The 18,969-nt window shown below is 41.4% G+C and overlaps 1 protein-coding gene across 1 annotated transcript; it reads right to left on the reverse strand.

Moving 5' to 3' along the window:
- Positions 1-90: 90 nt before the first annotated feature.
- Positions 91-18,929, reverse strand: RAB9A (RAB9A, member RAS oncogene family). Its single transcript, XM_074907098.1, has 2 exons — positions 18,807-18,929; positions 91-1,030 (listed from the first exon to the last, which is right to left on the reverse strand). Exon 2 carries the CDS (start codon positions 994-996, stop codon positions 391-393), a length of 606 nt encoding a protein of 201 aa, XP_074763199.1. The 5' UTR covers positions 997-1,030; positions 18,807-18,929; the 3' UTR covers positions 91-390.
- Positions 18,930-18,969: the final 40 nt, after the last annotated feature.

Here is an 18,969-nt window from a genome sequence, read left to right on the forward strand (position 1 = left end):
AACAAAAATGGAATGCTGATTTCATAAAAATATACCCATATAAAAGTATCTTTGTGTCGGAATTCCAGAACAGTTTCTCCAAAGTAGTGCTTCTAGAACTTTCAAGTTTTAATTATATTCAAAGTATTTATCATTTGAATAAAGTTGGCAAATTACATTCTTATATTAATGTTTTTACTTGACACCTTCCTGAACAGAAAGTGTCATTAATTCAGTAAAAGGTCACTCATGAATGGAAATTTTTCATTTGCTCCCCCAAGAAAGCAGCAGATTATGACAATTTAACATTAGAGTGAAACCCATTTGTTATTTTATCTATTACACCTTCACCATCCTTTTACAGAGCAAGCTAGTCAAAAGTAATATGGCCAAAAAAAAAAAATCTTTAAGTCAACAACAAGATGAAGTGGGTTTTGGTTTCCGATGAAGGTTTACTGTATCTGTTTGAATAAAGTGATCTGATCTATCTTCAGAGGCTAGAACTCTTCTAACAGCTTCCTCAAAGGCTGCTGCAACATTAGTGGCATCTTTTGCACTGGTTTCAAAATAGGGATGGTTGCCATTATTCCTGCACCAGTCTTGGGCTTCTTCTGTAGACACTTGCCTTTCATCGATATCAACTTTGTTACCCAGTATCACAAACGGAAAACTTTCAGGCTCCTTGACATCTGCATAATAAATGAACTCTTTCTTCCAGTTGCTTAAGTTTTGGAAGCTTTGAGAGTCATCCACGCTGAAGGTTAGCAGGCAACAGTCAGAACCTCTATAGAAAGGAGTCCGCAAGCTCCTAAAACGTTCCTGACCTGCTGTGTCCCATATCTGCATTGTTACAAAATGTCCATCAACTTCCAGCTCTTTATTTAAGAATTCCACACCTATTGTATGAAACAGCTGTGCATCAAACTTGTTGGTGACGTATCTGTTCATAAGGGAACTCTTCCCAACTCCACCATCTCCTAGCAGTATTACTTTGAGGAGTGATGATTTTGCTGCCATTGTTACGGGAACAGATCCTCCCAGTTTCCTAGACCTGTGAAGATTAAGAAAATCATTAACAAGAGTTGTGAGCAGAAAGTTTTGCGCACATCAATACCTAGAAAGTGTTGAAGTCTACCAACACCAAGTTTTATGTACAGAAGCAGGAGGACTATGCTAAACAGGTGAAGTGTAGCTACTCACAGTAAGAATACCCACTCAAGAACGCGTGTTTAGGAGGTGTCTCTGCCACTGACTGCGGTCTGTGTGGCAGTCTAAGCAGTATACTGCACAAATTACTGGTCTGTCACTTAAAACCCCCAAGCCCTCCAACATTTGTGCAGAAGGGGTATTGCATCACACTCAACTTGGGCAACGATTCATTTATGTTCACTGAAGAAGGTCCACAGAAGAAAGCAAAGTGAGAGAATTTTATAGACCATGTGATAGGTAGTAAATCGTCTGTTCATCAAATTCAGTAAGAAGACAATAGAAAAGCAAACTGTCATATGAACTATTGTATGTTGTGTAAGACTAACAGCAAATGTTTAATTGAATTAACATGATAGTGTATATGATCTATTGTATGTTGTGCAAGACTAACAGCAAATGTTTAATTGAATTAATATGATAGTGTGAATTGTGACAGGAAGAAAGGGGGGGGGAACAACAAGAGAAGAAGCATCTGCACTTCAAAAGGTGTGAAGAGTTGCAGATGCCCAATTAAGCAAACAAGAGAGTGTTCACGACCATAAATCTCCTTATTCAAAGAGACTGCTGGGCCTAGGCTGATAAGGACGCTGCAGACTTAGTGGATCATCACATTCCAGGCGAAAGGTGAAAAGTACACTGTGAGGAGGACCTACGGCCTTCATCCCAAACGACCACCACCCATAATTTGGAGACCCTTACCCGTATTTTTAACAGCTTCTGCGCAAGCGTGAAAGACTGATAAGCTAATTACCATACGAAGCGGGAATAGGCGGGTTCAAGTAATGTATATGCATAAGTGTATAATGACTATGTAACACTTCATAGTATAAGATTGAAACAAAATGCTCGGGGGTTGCGGGCCGTTGTTGGAGCAGGAGACTCCCCGGCCGCCCAGCGCTGTTTTGCTTGTTGCCGCTTGCTAAATAAAACTCTGACTCAGCCAAATTTAAGAAGTCAGTTTATAACAAATTGGTGCCGTGACTCGGATCGCGGTTTCCAGGCGGAGCCCCATACGGGGGAGGCGCCCCGCTGAATTTCGGCGGCCCCTGCCTGAGGACTGCTCCACCGAAGCCCCGACCGACGAACCCTAAAATTCGGCAACAAACAAAAGAACACCGGTTAACCCCATAATCTTTGTGCACGAAGTCCCGGACGAAGACGCACAGGGTTGCGTGAGTATAGGCCGGTTTTCCGTTCGGTTGGGGTTGGGTTGCCTGGAGCGTGGTGTGTGAGACGCCCAGTAGGGCGAAGCGAGTGTGGACCCCTCGGTAGTGCGGTTCCCATATCCCGCGAGGGACTGGGCCACGAAAAGGGGGAGTAGAGTGTGTGAGTGTGTGCAGACGCTCCAGAAGATGGGACAGAAGAAGAGCAAGCCTTCTGATCCCATGGGTGGTGTGGGAACCCAGGCGAGGTACCCTCAGATACCACCGGATAGCCCTTTAGGATTGATATTAACTAATTGGGAAAATTACCCCTCTAGGCGGGGTAAGGACAAAGTAAAAATGATTTATTATTGTATGGAAGTTTGGGGAGGCAAACAAATTAGAGGAGACCATCTCTATTGGCCTGTTTTCGGGTCTTTTGAAGAGTGGGTCTGCCAAGCTTTAAATATTTATTTTAATTCAAAGGAACCTTTTAATTCAGAAGAGAGCGAGTATGCACATGTATGGATAGCATCAGATACTCGAGTAAAATTATACCCTCTTAAAGAGGGTGGAGGGGAGGTCAGAAAAAAGAAGAAACGTACTGAGGATGAAGCTTATACCTCACCCCCTCCTTACATTCCTCCACCTCCGCCCTCGGCACCTTCACCACCCCCGACTGCACCGGAAGACTTAGGAGATTTGGATTCCCCGCAAGATTCTCCAAGGGAGCAAAAGAGAATAACTCGGGGTCAAACTAGAAGGGGGGGTGGTAATACCAACTTATACCCCTTAAGGGAGGTGGCTATGGGGGGACCCCAGCCAGGCGTAGGTTACGTAGCAGTTCCCCTTAACTCAGGGGATGTCAGAGAATTTAAAAAAGAGATGGGAAATCTGCTGGAAGACCCTCTGGGGGTGGCAGAACGGGTAGATCAATTCTTGGGACCGAATACTTACACTTGGGATGAAATGCAAGCCATAATGGCAATATTATTCACTGCCGAGGAGAGAGAAATGGTCAGGAGGGCAGGAATGAGAATTTGGGACCAACAGCACCAGCAAGGTCCGGCAGCAGATGTAAAATGGCCTCTGAATAGACCTAATTGGAATAATCAGAATGAGATTGATAGAGGCCACATGCAGGACCTAAGGACAATCGTAGTCCAAGGCATAAGAGAATCAGTCCCTAGGGGACAAAACATAAACAAAGCCTTTAGTGAACACCAGAAAAAAGATGAAACCCCTACCGAGTGGTTAGAAAGGCTGAGAAAAAAAAAAAAACCTCCAGCTCTACTCAGGAGTAGATCCCAATACACCGGTGGGGCAGGCATTGTTAAAAACACAGTTTGTGGCAAAAGCCTGGATAGATATTAGAAAGAAATTGGAAAAGATAGAGGATTGGCAGGATCGGGGGTTGGATGAATTGCTTAGGGAAGCACAGAAGGTTTATGTTCGGAGGGAGAATGAAACTCAGAAACGGCATGTTAGAATGATGGTAACTGCGATAAGAGAGGGACAGAGAGCAGATGGGGTTGGAAGAAAACAAGAAGGTCAGAGAACGGGATCAAAAGAATCGGAAGGGGGGAGAGAAAGGAGGGCCATTACCTGTTTTTATTGCGGGGATAGAGGCCACACAAAGAAGAACTGTAGAAAGAGGATGATGGATGAGAAAATGTTTAAAGAAGACTAGGGGTGTCAGGGGCTCTATTTACTGGGGACTAAAGAACAAACTGAGCCCTTGATAAAATTAAAGGTGGGTCCCCAACAACAAGAAATAGAATTTTTAGTGGACTCAGGGGCAGAAAGATCTACCGTTCAGTCACTGCCCCAGGGTTGTGAAATTTCATCAGAAAGAGTACAAGTGATTGGGGCAAAAGGGGAACCGTTTGGAGTACCCGTAATCAAAGATGTGCTCCTTGAAACAGATTCTAAGATGGGGATAGGATCCTTGTTGCTTGTACCTGAAGCGGACTATAATTTGTTGGGAAGAGATTTAATGATTGAATTAGGAATTAGTTTGGAAGCAACCGAACATAACCTCAAAATTAAACTATGCCCCTTACGGGTTGAAGATGAAACCAAAATAAACCCTGAAATATGGTACACTCCTGACACCGTAGGGAAATTAGATATTGAACCTTTTATGGTGACTATCCGGAACCCTGAGATACCAGTAAAAATTAAACAATACCATATATCTCAGGAGGGAAGGCAAGGATTAAAACCAGAAATTCAGAGATTGATAAAACAGGGATTATTGGAGCCCTGCATGTCTCCTTTTAACACCCCCATATTGCCTGTAAAAAAGGCAGATGGGAGTTATAGATTAGTCCATGACCTAAGGGAAATCAACAAAAGAACTATTACCAGATTCCCCGTAGTAGCTAACCCACACACACTTTTAAGTCAATTAGGCCCGAATGACCGGTGGTACAGTGTAATAGATTTGAAGGATGCTTTCTGGGCATGCCCCCTTAAAAGGGAATGTAGAAATTATTTTGCCTTTGAGTGGGAAGACCCAGATACTCATAGGAAAACCCAACTTCGGTGGACAGTTCTTCCTCAGGGGTTCACCGAATCCCCAAATTTATTTGGACAAGCCCTAGAACAGATCCTAAAAGATTACCAAGTAGGAGACACTCTCACCCTGGTCCAGTATGTAGATGATCTTCTAATCGCTGGGGAAGATGAAGAGATGGTGAGAGAAGAAAGCATCAGGCTGCTAAATTTTCTAAGCTTGAAGGGACTGAAAGTGTCTAAATCTAAATTACAATTTGTAGAAAAAGAAGTTAAATACTTAGGGCATCGATTAAGCCAAGGAACTAAGAAACTGGATCCAGAAAGAGTTAAGGGAATACTTTCCCTTCCACGCCCAAAAACTAAGAGGCAGGTCCGGCAATTATTAGGATTATTTGGGTATTGTAGACAATGGATCGAGGGGTACAGTGGAAAAGTAAAGTTCTTATACAATAAAATAACTAAAGATGGATTATTAAAATGGACCCAGGAGGATGATGAACGGTTAGAGGAACTAAAAACTGATTTAGTGAATGCTCCTGTTTTGAGTTTGCCTGACTTAAAAAGACCATTCTTCCTGTTTGTTAACATAGAGGAAGAAACTGCATTTGGAGTATTAGCTCAAGAATGGGCAGGGAAAAAGAAACCAGTAGCATATATGTCAAAATTGTTAGATCCTGTAAGTCGGGGCTGGCCCACGTGTCTACAAGTTGTGGTAGCAGCTGCTTTGTTAACTGAAGAAGCGCATAAAATAACCTTTGGAAGTGAATTGAGAATATTGTCACCTCATAATATCAGAGGTGTGCTACAACAAAAAGCAGACAAATGGATAACTGACGCGAGATTAGTCAAATACGAAGCAATTCTCATTACATCCCCCCACCTAACTCTTGAAACCACATCATTACAAAATCCGGCCCAATTTTTATATGGAGAACCTAATGAAAATCTCTTTCACGATTGTCTTAATAATATAGAAGAACAAACTAAAATAAGGCCAGATCTGGAAGAAGAAGAATTGGAAAAAGGAGAAAAATTATTTGTAGATGGATCTTCTCGGGTGGTGGAGGGGAAAAGAAAATCAGGATATGCCATAATCGATGGAAAAACCTTCGAAGTGATAGAGTCAGGACCTTTGAGCCCTAGCTGGTCAGCGCAGGCATGTGAATTATATGCTGTATTAAAGGCTTTACAATTATTGAAAGGAAAAGTAGGAACAATATATACAGATTCTAGATATGCTTTTGGGGTAGTACATACCTTTGGAAAAATCTGGGAGGAAAGAGGTTTAATTAATTCCCAGGGAAAAAGTCTGGTACATCAGGATTTGATATTACAAATTTTACAAGCTGTACGTGGGAGCAATAGTACACCTAAAAGGACATCAGAGGGGGCTAAGTCCTCTCATAAGAGGAAATAACCTTGCTGATCAAGAGGCAAAAAGAGCCGCTTTGTTAACATTGCATTAATTGTGGAGATAAATACTTCCCCTGCTACGATTGCTGGAAAGATTTCGGAGCAGATGGCATAGAATGCGTATGTGAAAGGCCAGGCATTGGGTGGTGTTTCTTACATGGGGAAACCTTTCAGGTCCTAAGCTTTACTATACAAGAAGAAGGAAAATTGAAACAAATGGGAATTGAACAAAAACCTAATGGGAAGTGGGAACTCCCGGATGGCCGAGAAGTCCTTCCAAAACCTGTAGCTACCGAAATAATAAAACAATTTCACCAAAAGACTCACTGGGGAACCCAAGCATTAGTAGATCAATTTGCAAGTAAATATATGTGTATCGGGATATATGATATAGCCAAACGAGTGGTGGGGGAATGTCTCATTTGCCAAAAAGTAAATAAACACCAGATAAGAAAACAAGTGCATGGAGGAAGAAATTTGGCTCAAAGGCCTTTTGCAAGAATACAGATAGATTTTACTGAATTACCAAAAGTAGGAAAATGTAAGTATCTATTAGTAATAATAGATCACCTGACTCATTTTGTAGAAGCCTTTCCCACAGCACGAGCCACAGCTCATACGGTAACAAAAATATTACTTGAAGAAATTATACCTCGATATGGAAGAATAGAAGTAATAGACTCAGACCGAGGCCCACACTTTGTATCCAAGGTGGCCAAAGAAACTTTGGCTGCCCTGGGTACACGGTGGCAGTATCACACCCCGTGGCACCCCCAAAGTTCAGGAAGGGTTGAACGCATGAATGGAGAAATAAAGAAACAACTTACCAAATTAATATTAGAAACAAAAATGTCCTGGGTAAAATGCCTCCCATTGGCTCTATTAAATATTAGAACCCAGCCCCGAACTGATGTAGGGATCTCTCCCTTTGAAATGTTATATGGAATGCCTTATGATTTGGAAATACCCCCTGATCACCCTCAAATTAAAGATGCAAGAATAATATCCTACCTAATACAGCTAATGGCAAGGAGAAAACAGCTGCGAGCCCGAGGGATGGTGGTACAAAGGCCTCCTTTGGACATAACAATGCATCGAATTCAACCAGGAGATAAAGTATTGATTAAATCGTGGAAAGAATCTTCCTTAACCCCCCGTTGGGAAGGACCCTATGTTGTTCTTATCACTACAGAAACTGCTATTCGAACTGCTGAGAAGGGGTGGACACATGCCAGCCGTGTGAAAGGACCTATACAAGATTCATCCTGGCAGGTGACCAGCTCTCCCGGAGATCTGCGAGTCACTCTTCGAAAGACCTAAACGAACACTGTGAAAGTCAAGGTACAAGATACCACAAAAGAACTCAATGAGTGAGATGTTAATATTTTGTTAATTAAAACCCATAGTTGTTTCCCTTTTGTGTATATATAATATAATACGTGTAAAGAAGGCTGGTGGATTCATAATACACTCGAGGCAAACCTCCGATCTAGTCGTAATCAAGATTACTGACTAGAACGGTAGTTAACTAACTGGGCCTTAAAATTAAAAACAACAGAGAAAAAAAAAAAAAATATATATATATATACACACACACACACACACTCACCCTAACTGGCCTACAAAGTACCAACGTCAAAATCCTTGTCAAGGGTCTGAGATTGAAGCTAAAACTGGGAGGCCTATGCAGACCAGAGTAGAGGCAAAACGTACCCCTGAAGAATACGACTGCTGCCGAGAAGATGAAGCACACTGCTGCTCTATGCAACAGAGTAGGCAGAGGAGGCAGAGACGTACACCAGTGGGGAAAAATTTCAAGCCCTACTCTGAGAGAAAAAGGCTCCTAAAAAGCGAAGGCCAGGAAGGGGTGCAAATCACCTTGACTTTACAGGAGCAATGCCCTCCTTCTATAAAAGTTGTGAAAACTTTCAGAATCCTACCAACCTTCTATTGGATCTATTGGACTATCTGGATAACAAAGAAATGGAGTTTCCACCCTTCTCAATACATTCTGAGCATACTACTCATAACACACATGTCACAAGCACGGGCTGGACTGAACCACCAGCCCCATCAACCTTTTGAATGGACCCTAACTGCTGAAAGGGGTAGCCAAAAGCAAATACAGACTGTAATAACATCAGGGGCACCATCATTTATAAGTTCCCTGTGTACCCTTGTGCCCGTAATGCCTTGCACACAGGACTCAGGATTTTATATTTGCCCCAGTTCCAACCCAGGAAAAAGCTACTGCAATTATCCTGACCAATTCTATTGTAAGTATTGGGGATGTGAAACTATAGCCTCAGATTGGGTACCAGAAGCAGGGCCGGATAGATATTTAAAGGTACAATGGGGACCTGACAAATGCATCATTCCTCCCAAGGATTCCCTGAGACCAGGTTTCACAGCAACTCGTGAGGGTCCAAAGAACTGGTGTCAGTATCTCATGTTGAATGTAACTGAACCCCAAGATTCTAGTTGGCTCGTAGGAAAAAGTTGGGGAATCCGGCTTTATGAGTCAGGAAAGGATAGGGGCAATTTTATTCAAATAAGAAAAAAAACCAGTCCCAAATGATCCAATACTAGTAGGGCCCAATCTGATACTAACTGATGAACTGGTTGAAGAAACCGAGGAAAGCATAACAACAATTCCAAGGATCAATAGCAATCAAACCACCCAAAAATCTGATGAAACCACTGGGGATAACCCCCTTTGGAAAATGATACAAGTCAGTTACCAATTACTAAACAAAACAAATCCAAATCTTACTGAACATTGTTGGCTGTGTTATGGGATCAAACCACCTTTCTATGAAGCTGTAGGAGTAAACAAGAGACCCAAACGGGTAAATGGCACTAACCCTGCACAGTGTATATGGAACACAGAGAAGCAAGGAATTACATTGACCCAAATAACAGGAAGAGGTTTGTGTATAGGCAAAGTCCCAGCGCACAAGAAACAACTGTGTGCCAAGAATAATAGAAAGGAGTCACAGAAACCAGAGAGACCTGCAAAGTGGTTAATACCTGCTAAGAACACTAAGTGGGTTTGTTCCACTATAGGAGTGACACCCTGCCTGTCATTGCAACAATTCAATAAATCCTCAGACTATTGTATTCAGGTAGCAATTGTTCCTAAAATCTTTTACCACTCTGAAGAATTTGTTTTTAATTCACAAATTACCCAAAACCACCACTTGTCTAAACGAGAACCTTTCACAGCATTAACAATAGCCACCCTAATGATTTTAGGAGGAACAGGTGTAGGCACGGGGGTGGCTTCATTGGTACAACAAAGCAAAGAGTTTAAAACATTGAGAATGGCTGTAGATGAGGACCTGGTAAGAATTGAACAATCAATTACTGCTTTGGAAAAGTCTGTCAGGTCCTTATCAGAAGTAGTACTACAAAACCGAAGGGGGTTAGACTTAATGTTTTTACAACAAGGAGGATTATGTGCAGCACTTCGAGAAGAATGTTGTGTGTATGCAGACCACACCGGAATAGTAAGAGATACCATGACTAAACTACGGGAAGGACTGGAAAAGAGAAAAAAGGAACGGGAAGAGCAACAGAGTTGGTATCAATCTTGGTTTAGTCACTCCTCATGGCTAGGTACCTTACTGTCAACCTTAGCAGGGCCACTTATCCTCTTAATTTTAACCTTAACTTTTGGCCCTTGTGTATTTGACAGGGTAGTAACGATCATTAAGAATAGATTAGAAACAGCTCATTCAATGATCATGGGAACTAAGCGTGAACCTTTGGGGGGAACACCGAAATTGGAAGAAACTTTCATCCTGAGCCGACAGGCACTCGAAAGATTTGATGAACAACATGGTGAAAAGAAAAAGGGGGGATTGTGATAGGTAGTAAATCGTCTGTTCATCAAATTCAGTAAGAAGACAATAGAAAAGCAAACTGTCATATGAACTATTGTATGTTGTGTAAGACTAACAGCAAATGTTTAATTGAATTAACATGATAGTGTATATGATCTATTGTATGTTGTGCAAGACTAACAGCAAATGTTTAATTGAATTAACATGATAGTGTATATGATCTATTGTATGTTGTGCAAGACTAACAGCAAATGTTTAATTGAATTAATATGATAGTGTGAATTGTGACAGGAAGAAAGGGGGGGGGAACAACAAGAGAAGAAGCATCTGCACTTCAAAAGGTGTGAAGAGTTGCAGATGCCCAATTAAGCAAACAAGAGAGTGTTCACGACCATAAATCTCCTTATTCAAAGAGACTGCTGGGCCTAGGCTGATAAGGACGCTGCAGACTTAGTGGATCATCACATTCCAGGCGAAAGGTGAAAAGTACACTGTGAGGAGGACCTACGGCCTTCATCCCAAACGACCACCACCCATAATTTGGAGACCCTTACCCGTATTTTTAACAGCTTCTGCGCAAGCGTGAAAGACTGATAAGCTAATTACCATACGAAGCGGGAATAGGCGGGTTCAAGTAATGTATATGCATAAGTGTATAATGACTATGTAACACTTCATAGTATAAGATTGAAACAAAATGCTCGGGGGTTGCGGGCCGTTGTTGGAGCAGGAGACTCCCCGGCCGCCCAGCGCTGTTTTGCTTGTTGCCGCTTGCTAAATAAAACTCTGACTCAGCCAAATTTAAGAAGTCAGTTTATAACAGACCACGTCTTGAACCAGTCACTTCAGCACTGTATTTCATGAGCAAAGTTATTCTTTTAACATGTGAAAGTGAAGACAAAGCTTTAGGAATAAAGCAGGACACTACCTGTTGCACTGGAATAACTACGCACTTTACCCAAAACTGCATCCACACAAGGAATTTTAAATCAACTCACAGGGAAGACAGTTATCTACAGAACAAATGCAAATGCTGTAATTTTATTTTAGAAGTCAGGCAACTAGGTATTGGTACACAAACATTTGGTATTTTACAGTTTACTCCTTGCAGAACAGCCATAATGAATGGAATACTTTACAACTACTACACAAGCAAATTCACCCTTGCTACTTCAAATGGTACTCAAGATGCCAAATACTGAGGCCAAGTCTACACCCACAGTTCGGTTAGTAGGTGTCAACTTCCCGTGGTAAAACTGTAAAAAGGCCTGGAAGTGCTAGTGAGCCTGGCTGCCAGCACAGGGATGGTGAATTAGTGAAGTTTTTTTACTGTCAGATTTTAGTGTTAAAGGATTTTTTTTTTTTAAAGTAATAAGCTCATTAGTGTTTTGTGCCACCCCAAGGTTTGCCCTCATTACAGTAATGGCATCTAATACTGTAAAAAGAGTTTTTTAATTGCTTGGGGGCAAAGTTTCATTTTAAAGAGCTCAAACTTAAGTTTCTGTATGAAGAAAACTGTTGTTCTTATACCTACCCATTACTAAAAGAGTTCAAAGAAATTCAGCCAAAACAGGCTTCTCTGAAGAGTGTCTGTTTAAAATGGAAATAGGTCATAAGTTGCCTAGTCTGTCTCCTTCTCTGAAGGAAGGAATGTGGTCTTGCTAGTTCTAATTAGTGTTACTGGCATATATATCACCCACAGAGTATGGTTATGGAATTAATAACCTGATACAAGCAACTGAGTCATGTGACTGTGCTGCTTTAGAATCAAGGCCTACATTAGAAGCAAGAAATGTCAGCAATTTATTTGTCTTTAAACTTTCCATCTCTGAATGTTTACTTGTTAGACAATCTACAGCTGAAGCCTCAACGTAAGGAACAGTGGCTGCTTCCATTAAAAATTTGTTCAGAATGAGTAATTTATTTATACTGTAAAAACAATGTTTATAAATCCTTAACATTTCTACAGGTTTGTATCAGAACAATGTTATAACTCTTTAAAAGCTACAAGTAGATTGTTCATTTACCTTTCACACGACCTTTCACAGAGCTATGGAATAATTGTTATGGCTCAGGATATGAACACATACATTTTTACGTACGTGAAAAGCCTTATTAGAGTCACCAGCCTACTTGCACACGATTTCCATGTTCATGCTGAAATATTTAAAATGGTCAAAGGTCTTCACTTATCTCCCTAATTCCTACTGTTAGTTAACTAAAAAGGTATTTGAGCTACACCATTAAATAGTAGCATCTTAAATAATGCATTCATGAGAACAGAGGGTACCAACTATTGCCCTGTCTACTTCAGTGTAGGAACAAGTTACTTTTTTTCTTCCTGTCCTCTGAAATCACAAGTTCCCTAGAATACATAATGTGAATAAAAACCTGACTGATGTAGTTCTGACTGGTACTATGGACTTGTTTCTTTAGCTTCTACAGTTTGAAAAACTGCAGTTATTATCATTAATTTCTCCATGAAGCCACATTTTAAACACAATACAAGTAAGGAAACACTGTTAATACTACCTAGTACTTTTGTGTATCCAAAACCTGAGAAATTGATTTGCACAATTTCAGCTACACTGACCGTTACAGTGAGGGCCAGGAGACTTATGACCATAAAAATACTTTCACTGAGCAGACAGTTATAGACCAGCCACAAACCATTAAAAGTGTCTTTTTAACTAGAACCAAACTGGTCCTTTTACACAAAGGCTACAAAACAGTCTTGCCAGGGCTGATAAGCAAGTATTTCAATGGGATGTTGCATGCAACGTCAGTAAGTGTCATACATGTTCAGTTATTTAAGTAAATACTTACAAGCTGGATCTGAAACAGGAAAGCAGCATGTTTAAAGGCATTAAGAAGCATTTTTTGCTTGGAAGCAGCAAAGACTTTATACAATTACAGTTTTTCTGACTATATAAGGGACTCATCTGTAGCCCCATTGATTATGTTATTTAGAGTATCTGTAGAACCAGGACAGTAGTTTTCAGCACAGTAGGCTGCTGCATTTTTAAGTTAAGATTTTTAAAGAGCTCAATTGGTGGTTTTTTTTTTTTCCCCTTCATTACGAAGCTTTAATACTCCAACAAAGAAAACAACAATAAAATCCTTAAGATGCCTGGAGAATTAATGTTATTTCTTCTAGTACATATTTTGAACTTATCTGTATGTGTTTTTTGACAATGTTTTCAGAAGGAACAGTACTTCTGTTGCTGTATTTCTGAAGTTTTATATCTTTAACAGTTCAGATTATCATTCAGCATCTGAAAACTAAACAAAACCTTAATTTCCAATGTGTATCTGATTATTTTAACCAACATCAGGAACTGCAAGACGCCACAGAATTACAGATAACTATTTGTTCCAGTTCTTACATTAAACTAATTGTGCAGCACATTAAAAGCAGTCTCAGCCTAGTACACAGAAGAGTCTGTAGAGAGATTTTTTTGCCTCATGTTGCTCTATCATTTCAATATTCAAAGAAACTCACAGAGCAGATAAAAAGCAGCCCCACTCTGGCCCATTTTGATAATCACTTTTTAATTGCATCTACCAACTTATAAGGGCTCAAACTCTCTTAGACCACTGATGTCGATATTAGTGTTACAAGCAGGGAACAGTTTCTATTAAGTGCCATTTCTAACATGATCATATACCATAATACAAATAGTAATTTAACTGTCACCTCTCAATCTCCCTCTTAAACAGTGAGCTGAATTAGAAGTCTGAAACATTTCCATTAGCAACTTAAAAAAAATCAGTGCACATTACAAAATCTTTGTTTCCCAGCCCCTCAAAGCTTAGAGAAACACCACTGCCTTGCCCAGTCTATCCATCTAGATTTTCTTAATTCCATGTCTGTCAGCTTCATAGCTGTATTTATCTTGACTGCAATTACCTCTTTTAACACTGGTACTGAGACAGCACTCAAAGAAAAGCGAGATTTTTGGTCTACAAAACCATAGCAGCACCACTCAAACTTTGTCTAGTAAGTTGTTTTTTTTTTTTACTGTAAAATGATTTAATAGATTAAGGAGGACCTGATTATACCAGAGTAATGAAGGCTGAAGACAGGTGCTGAACTCAAGTTACATCTACAGAAAAATACTGTTAGCCAACACAGTAATTGCATTCTATCTATCATGTCAGCAAGCACAAACTATTAAGCAAACTGAGTCAGTTGGACCAATTTATAGTTTCACTTTTACCATACTGATACCAGGCACAGCAGCACACCATAAAAATAATAACAAACAGAAAACCACATAGCAACTGAAATGTCACCTCTCGACAAAAAAACCAAAAAAACCCACCTCCTTTTTTAATAAAAGACAACAAAACCTGGAACTGTTGCAATAGCACCACAAAATTCCCTCAGTATTCTGAAAGAAATAGATGTAAGGGGCACTTCAAATTTCCAGACTATTGTTTCTACACTTGTACCTACTTTCTAACGTAAACAGGAAGAAAATCTATTTCAATTACCATTTTCAGCCAGTGGTCACTGATGAACCACCTGCTATCAAGCCTAAACCCAAAGGTTTCCTTGAAGATATCTGGTACACTGTCCTTTAATTAAAGTTATTAAAGAGCACCCATTTCACTTGAAAAAGGAAAAAAATCCAAGATAAGACAGAATCAAGTTTGTTCCAACAAATCACATTTATTTACAGTCTAACATGCTTTCAGCCAAGACTCCCTAAAAAACAAGGGCTATCTTTGTTAAAGATTTAAGAAAAAAGACTCTCAAAGTTACCAACAAGCAGAATTAGCAGTTCCATAACTAGCATAACAATAACACTGACCATGTTTCATAACTCCCTATTTACACATATACAACACATTCATTTCAGCTCTGAAGCTTATTCACAGTTTTCTTTGCCTAGACATCTTATTTTGTTAAACCACTGGTATCAGACATTAGTAGTTTAAGAAGGCTTCAGTAGTTTAAGAACACTTCAATATTTAGTCTGACAAAAACACTGGCCTTTTAATAACATAGTGTAAACTTCCTCCCTCATTAGTAATTTTTTTTAACACTAACAAACCATTTGACAATATTTACCAGACTAGCATGAAAAAAAAAAGTTGTTTCCTGTGGTTTGTTAGTTGTGGTGGCTCATTACACAAAACGTTCCTCTGTAAGAGGTCTGAAAAACAAGCCCCAAGAACTATCAGAGTTGCAGCAGCAAGGGCAGAATCCAGAACTACAGCCATTAGTTCTCTACACTTATACCTACTGTTTGTGGAGTTTTTACATCTCTCTATATTCAGTCACTACAGTAGTTACACTCATTATCTATAGCAGATTTGCAGGTTTTCAGAAATTCTAAAAGAAAGGACAGAAGCCAGTTTTCTCCCTTTTCTCTGCTTAGCCAATCCTTGTTCTTGTATTTAGAAGGTACTGGTTTACACCCTGGCCAATTAAGTGGCAGAAGAACAGGGCTTTCTAGTGCCTAAGAGGCCACAAGCCTGTTTAACCTGGAAAGATTTTGCTCTCAATTCTGAGAAACATACAGATATGGAGTCAAGATGCTACATGCTTTGTACTTTTGAATGCATTACAAGCTCAGACATTAGTCAGCCTCCAAACTGACCTTCCCCTCCATGGGGTACTAATGTAAAAGCTGTGATCAGGAACACCCTTTTACTGACGGCCACCTGCCAGCTGCCTAGCTTGCCAGAAGCCTGGAAGCCCTTCAAGCACAGGGCCCGACCTACGGAGATCCTAATCATCTTGCAAGTCTTCCTTCCTTCTTCTACAATTTCACCATTGCACTGTGAAGGTAGTTTGTGTTTTCTGTTGGATAAGTCTTTAATAATTTGATGACAGGTTATCTGAAAATTGCCTCTAGTTGTAAGCAGCTTAGATACACTTTATCTAACACCAGATTATCACTAGAGTTTGTTCATAATAATTTGTAATATGAACACAACCCAAACTGAACTGACATACAGCTGCTGCCACTCATTTGTATACCAAAAAGTTGTATTCTGGTGTTTCTTTATAAGGTTATTTTTAACTCCTGCATAGTTTAGGACTCTAGTTCAAACAGTTGCCTGGCATGACTCAGGACTATGAAAGAAGCAGCAGCCAAGAGAAGAAATCCTTAAATCCACATAACCCCTGGATCATTAAATCATCCCAGTACCTACTGCCAGAATCACTTAATTTATTCTAACTTACATTTAGCGACAAACTCAATCAGCAAAACTTGTCAGGAGAAAAACCCACATTTATACCTGTTAGTTTACTCTTGCAGAGACCTGGTTTTCCCTTTCTACCTCATTCTTCATGTTCAAGTAGAATGACCAAACTTACTTATTCTGATTTAATCAGAGCTGACATTTCAGAGCAGCTCCCAATTTAAATAAACTACTATTCTCAGCCAACTTCAAAACATCGTCAGTTATGGCTGCTCTCGATCCAACATTTCTAACAGTTCATGAGTTAACTGACATTCTCCTTGCAACCTACTTCTCTGTTACTGTTTCTCTTCTTTCAATAACGTATCAAGCAATTATTTCTGCTCCTATGTGCTCATCTTTCTCCCTTGCATTAGCTTCCCTTTTCCTCTGGGGGCTCTTAGCAACAGCAGCCTCTATTGGCCAGGCTACACTGTGCATTCATATTCTTCCCAATATAACTATGTGACCAAAACCCATCCCTAAGGGATTAAGTGGGTTACACTGTACCAGGCCAACATACTGTCTGCTGGGTAGAGAATAAAAACAGAAACAAAACACCAAGGAGAATGAACATTATAAAAAAAACCAAAAACAAAACCAAAAAAACAACCTTAAGGAATTCTTAAAAGCCTTTCTGTTGGAAAGTTTTTATTCATTGTGAAACATTTATGTAAAATTCCAATCCTAAGGAGCTGAAAGATCTGTTTCTCATGATTTATTACTAAATTGACATAAAATACAGCTTGAAATCTAGTACCTCATCTGACCCCTGAGATTTTTTATCACATATTTCCAATTTAGGGAAACTGATGGTCGGTTTGAGCACTCAAAAGCAAAATGAGGACTGCTAGAGCAAGCCTCTTTTTTTTTTTTTTTTTTAACGACACAATCCCTATTTTTAACTTAACGAAAAAGGCTTTACTAAAATTAAGGCAACAGGGCTCCATACAACCTGAAACAAGACAGAAAAATACAGTTCATTACAAATTCCACATCGATACTGAAACACAGATGTAACTGTACCATCCTTTGGTTAGGTTTCTCTAGAAATAAAATGGCTAGGAAAAAAAAAAAATGGGGATTTTTGGGTATGTCTGAGAAACAGCTCTCCCTCTGGTCTGCCATTACAGCTTTTTACCTTATAAGCTACTAAAAAGTCAACACCCCCCACCCCACCCCACCCCCAAAAAAAAGCCAGCCACACACAACAACCCTTGCTCTAAAAAAAGCAAGCACTGACAACTTCAGCCTTGTACAACATTTTAAAAGTAAAGACAAATGAAAACCACATGCTTATTTAGTGGAGCTGTAAATTACTGTAGACAAGCAGCAAAGAGGGAAAACAACACATAGGGTAGCAGACTGCACGATGCTATCTGCAGACAAGCGTTTTAATTCCAAAACAAAATTTAGCCAAGGAGTTCCCTACTTGCTTATCCCACACCAGTTAATGAAATTGTTATGTACCAAGTTATATAAAAGACACCAATATAGGTTTTTAAAACTACTTTTCTTGCACTATTCTGCTATTCGTGCAATTATTTTGCATAAAATGCACTTAACATGGAATACTAACACTGAAAACTGCTCATTAACCGCTGAGACATAAGCGATTCAACAATCTGGACCTAGCCCTTTGGTTCTCCAGCCGCCACCACCTCCGTGTCCGTACAGCCAGCTGCCACGATGTGAAAAGCAACCGGCCGTTGCAGAGGAGAGCAAAGTCAAGTCACTGGTTCAAAAAAGAAGAACTAACAACTACACCGCTCAGGGTCCCCTTGGGAACACAGAAGTCCTTCTTCATCAGACAGCCACAAGAAAGGGCGAGAAAGGGATTTTTTTTTTTTTTTTTTTCCGGTTTGAAAGGCGTTGAAAGGACAGGTACGAAATCGAGTTTTCGCCCTAACGGACCGGAGATCTTTATCAGTACCGGGGAAGCACTGCGGGTCAGGAGACCGACCGTGCGCCGCCGCCTGGGAATCGCCTGGCAGGAGCCGCTTCCCCGAAGGAGCCACCGCCTGCCCCGCAGTCACGGGATCCCCGGTCACGCCACACTCCCCCGCCGCCCGCACCGGCGCCGAGGAGCGCCCGCGGCTCCCTCCCACCGCGGCCCCGGCAAGGGGCGGCCGAGGCTCCCCTCCCGCCCCCCGCAAGCTCACAGCCGCCGGGCAAGCACCAACAGCGCGCTCGGGAGCCGGCAGAGCTCGGGCAGCAGCGGGGGGCCGCGGCGGGGAACGCGGCCGTAGGCGGAGAGCCAGGAGGAGGGAAAACAACAAAACCTCGGTCAGCTCCAGAGCGCTTCCCCCCGCCACCCCTCCGGGCTGCCGGGGTAGGAGCGCGGCCCCCCACCCCGCAACAGCGGCCAAGAGGAAGGCAAAGCCCCCGGCGCGGGCCGCCCTGGCCAGGACACTGTCCCCGGAGCCAGCGGCCACCGCTCGCCCTCGCCCACACCCGCTGGGGAAGAGGGAGGGGACGACCCCGCCACGCCGGCCGGTACCTGCCCGCGGGAAGGGGGCTGCCGCCGCTCCCGAGCCCGGGCTGCGCCACCGCCGGGCGCTGGGGAAGGAAGAAACAACATGGCGGCCCCCCGGGATCACGTGAGCAGAGCTACGGCAACTGGCCCCGCCCGCGCACGGAGGGGCGGGGACGTGACTCGCCCC

The sequence above is a fragment of the Athene noctua genome, chromosome 1, assembly GCF_965140245.1.
Source record: "Athene noctua chromosome 1, bAthNoc1.hap1.1, whole genome shotgun sequence".
In the NCBI taxonomy this organism is placed as follows: domain Eukaryota; kingdom Metazoa; phylum Chordata; class Aves; order Strigiformes; family Strigidae; genus Athene; species Athene noctua.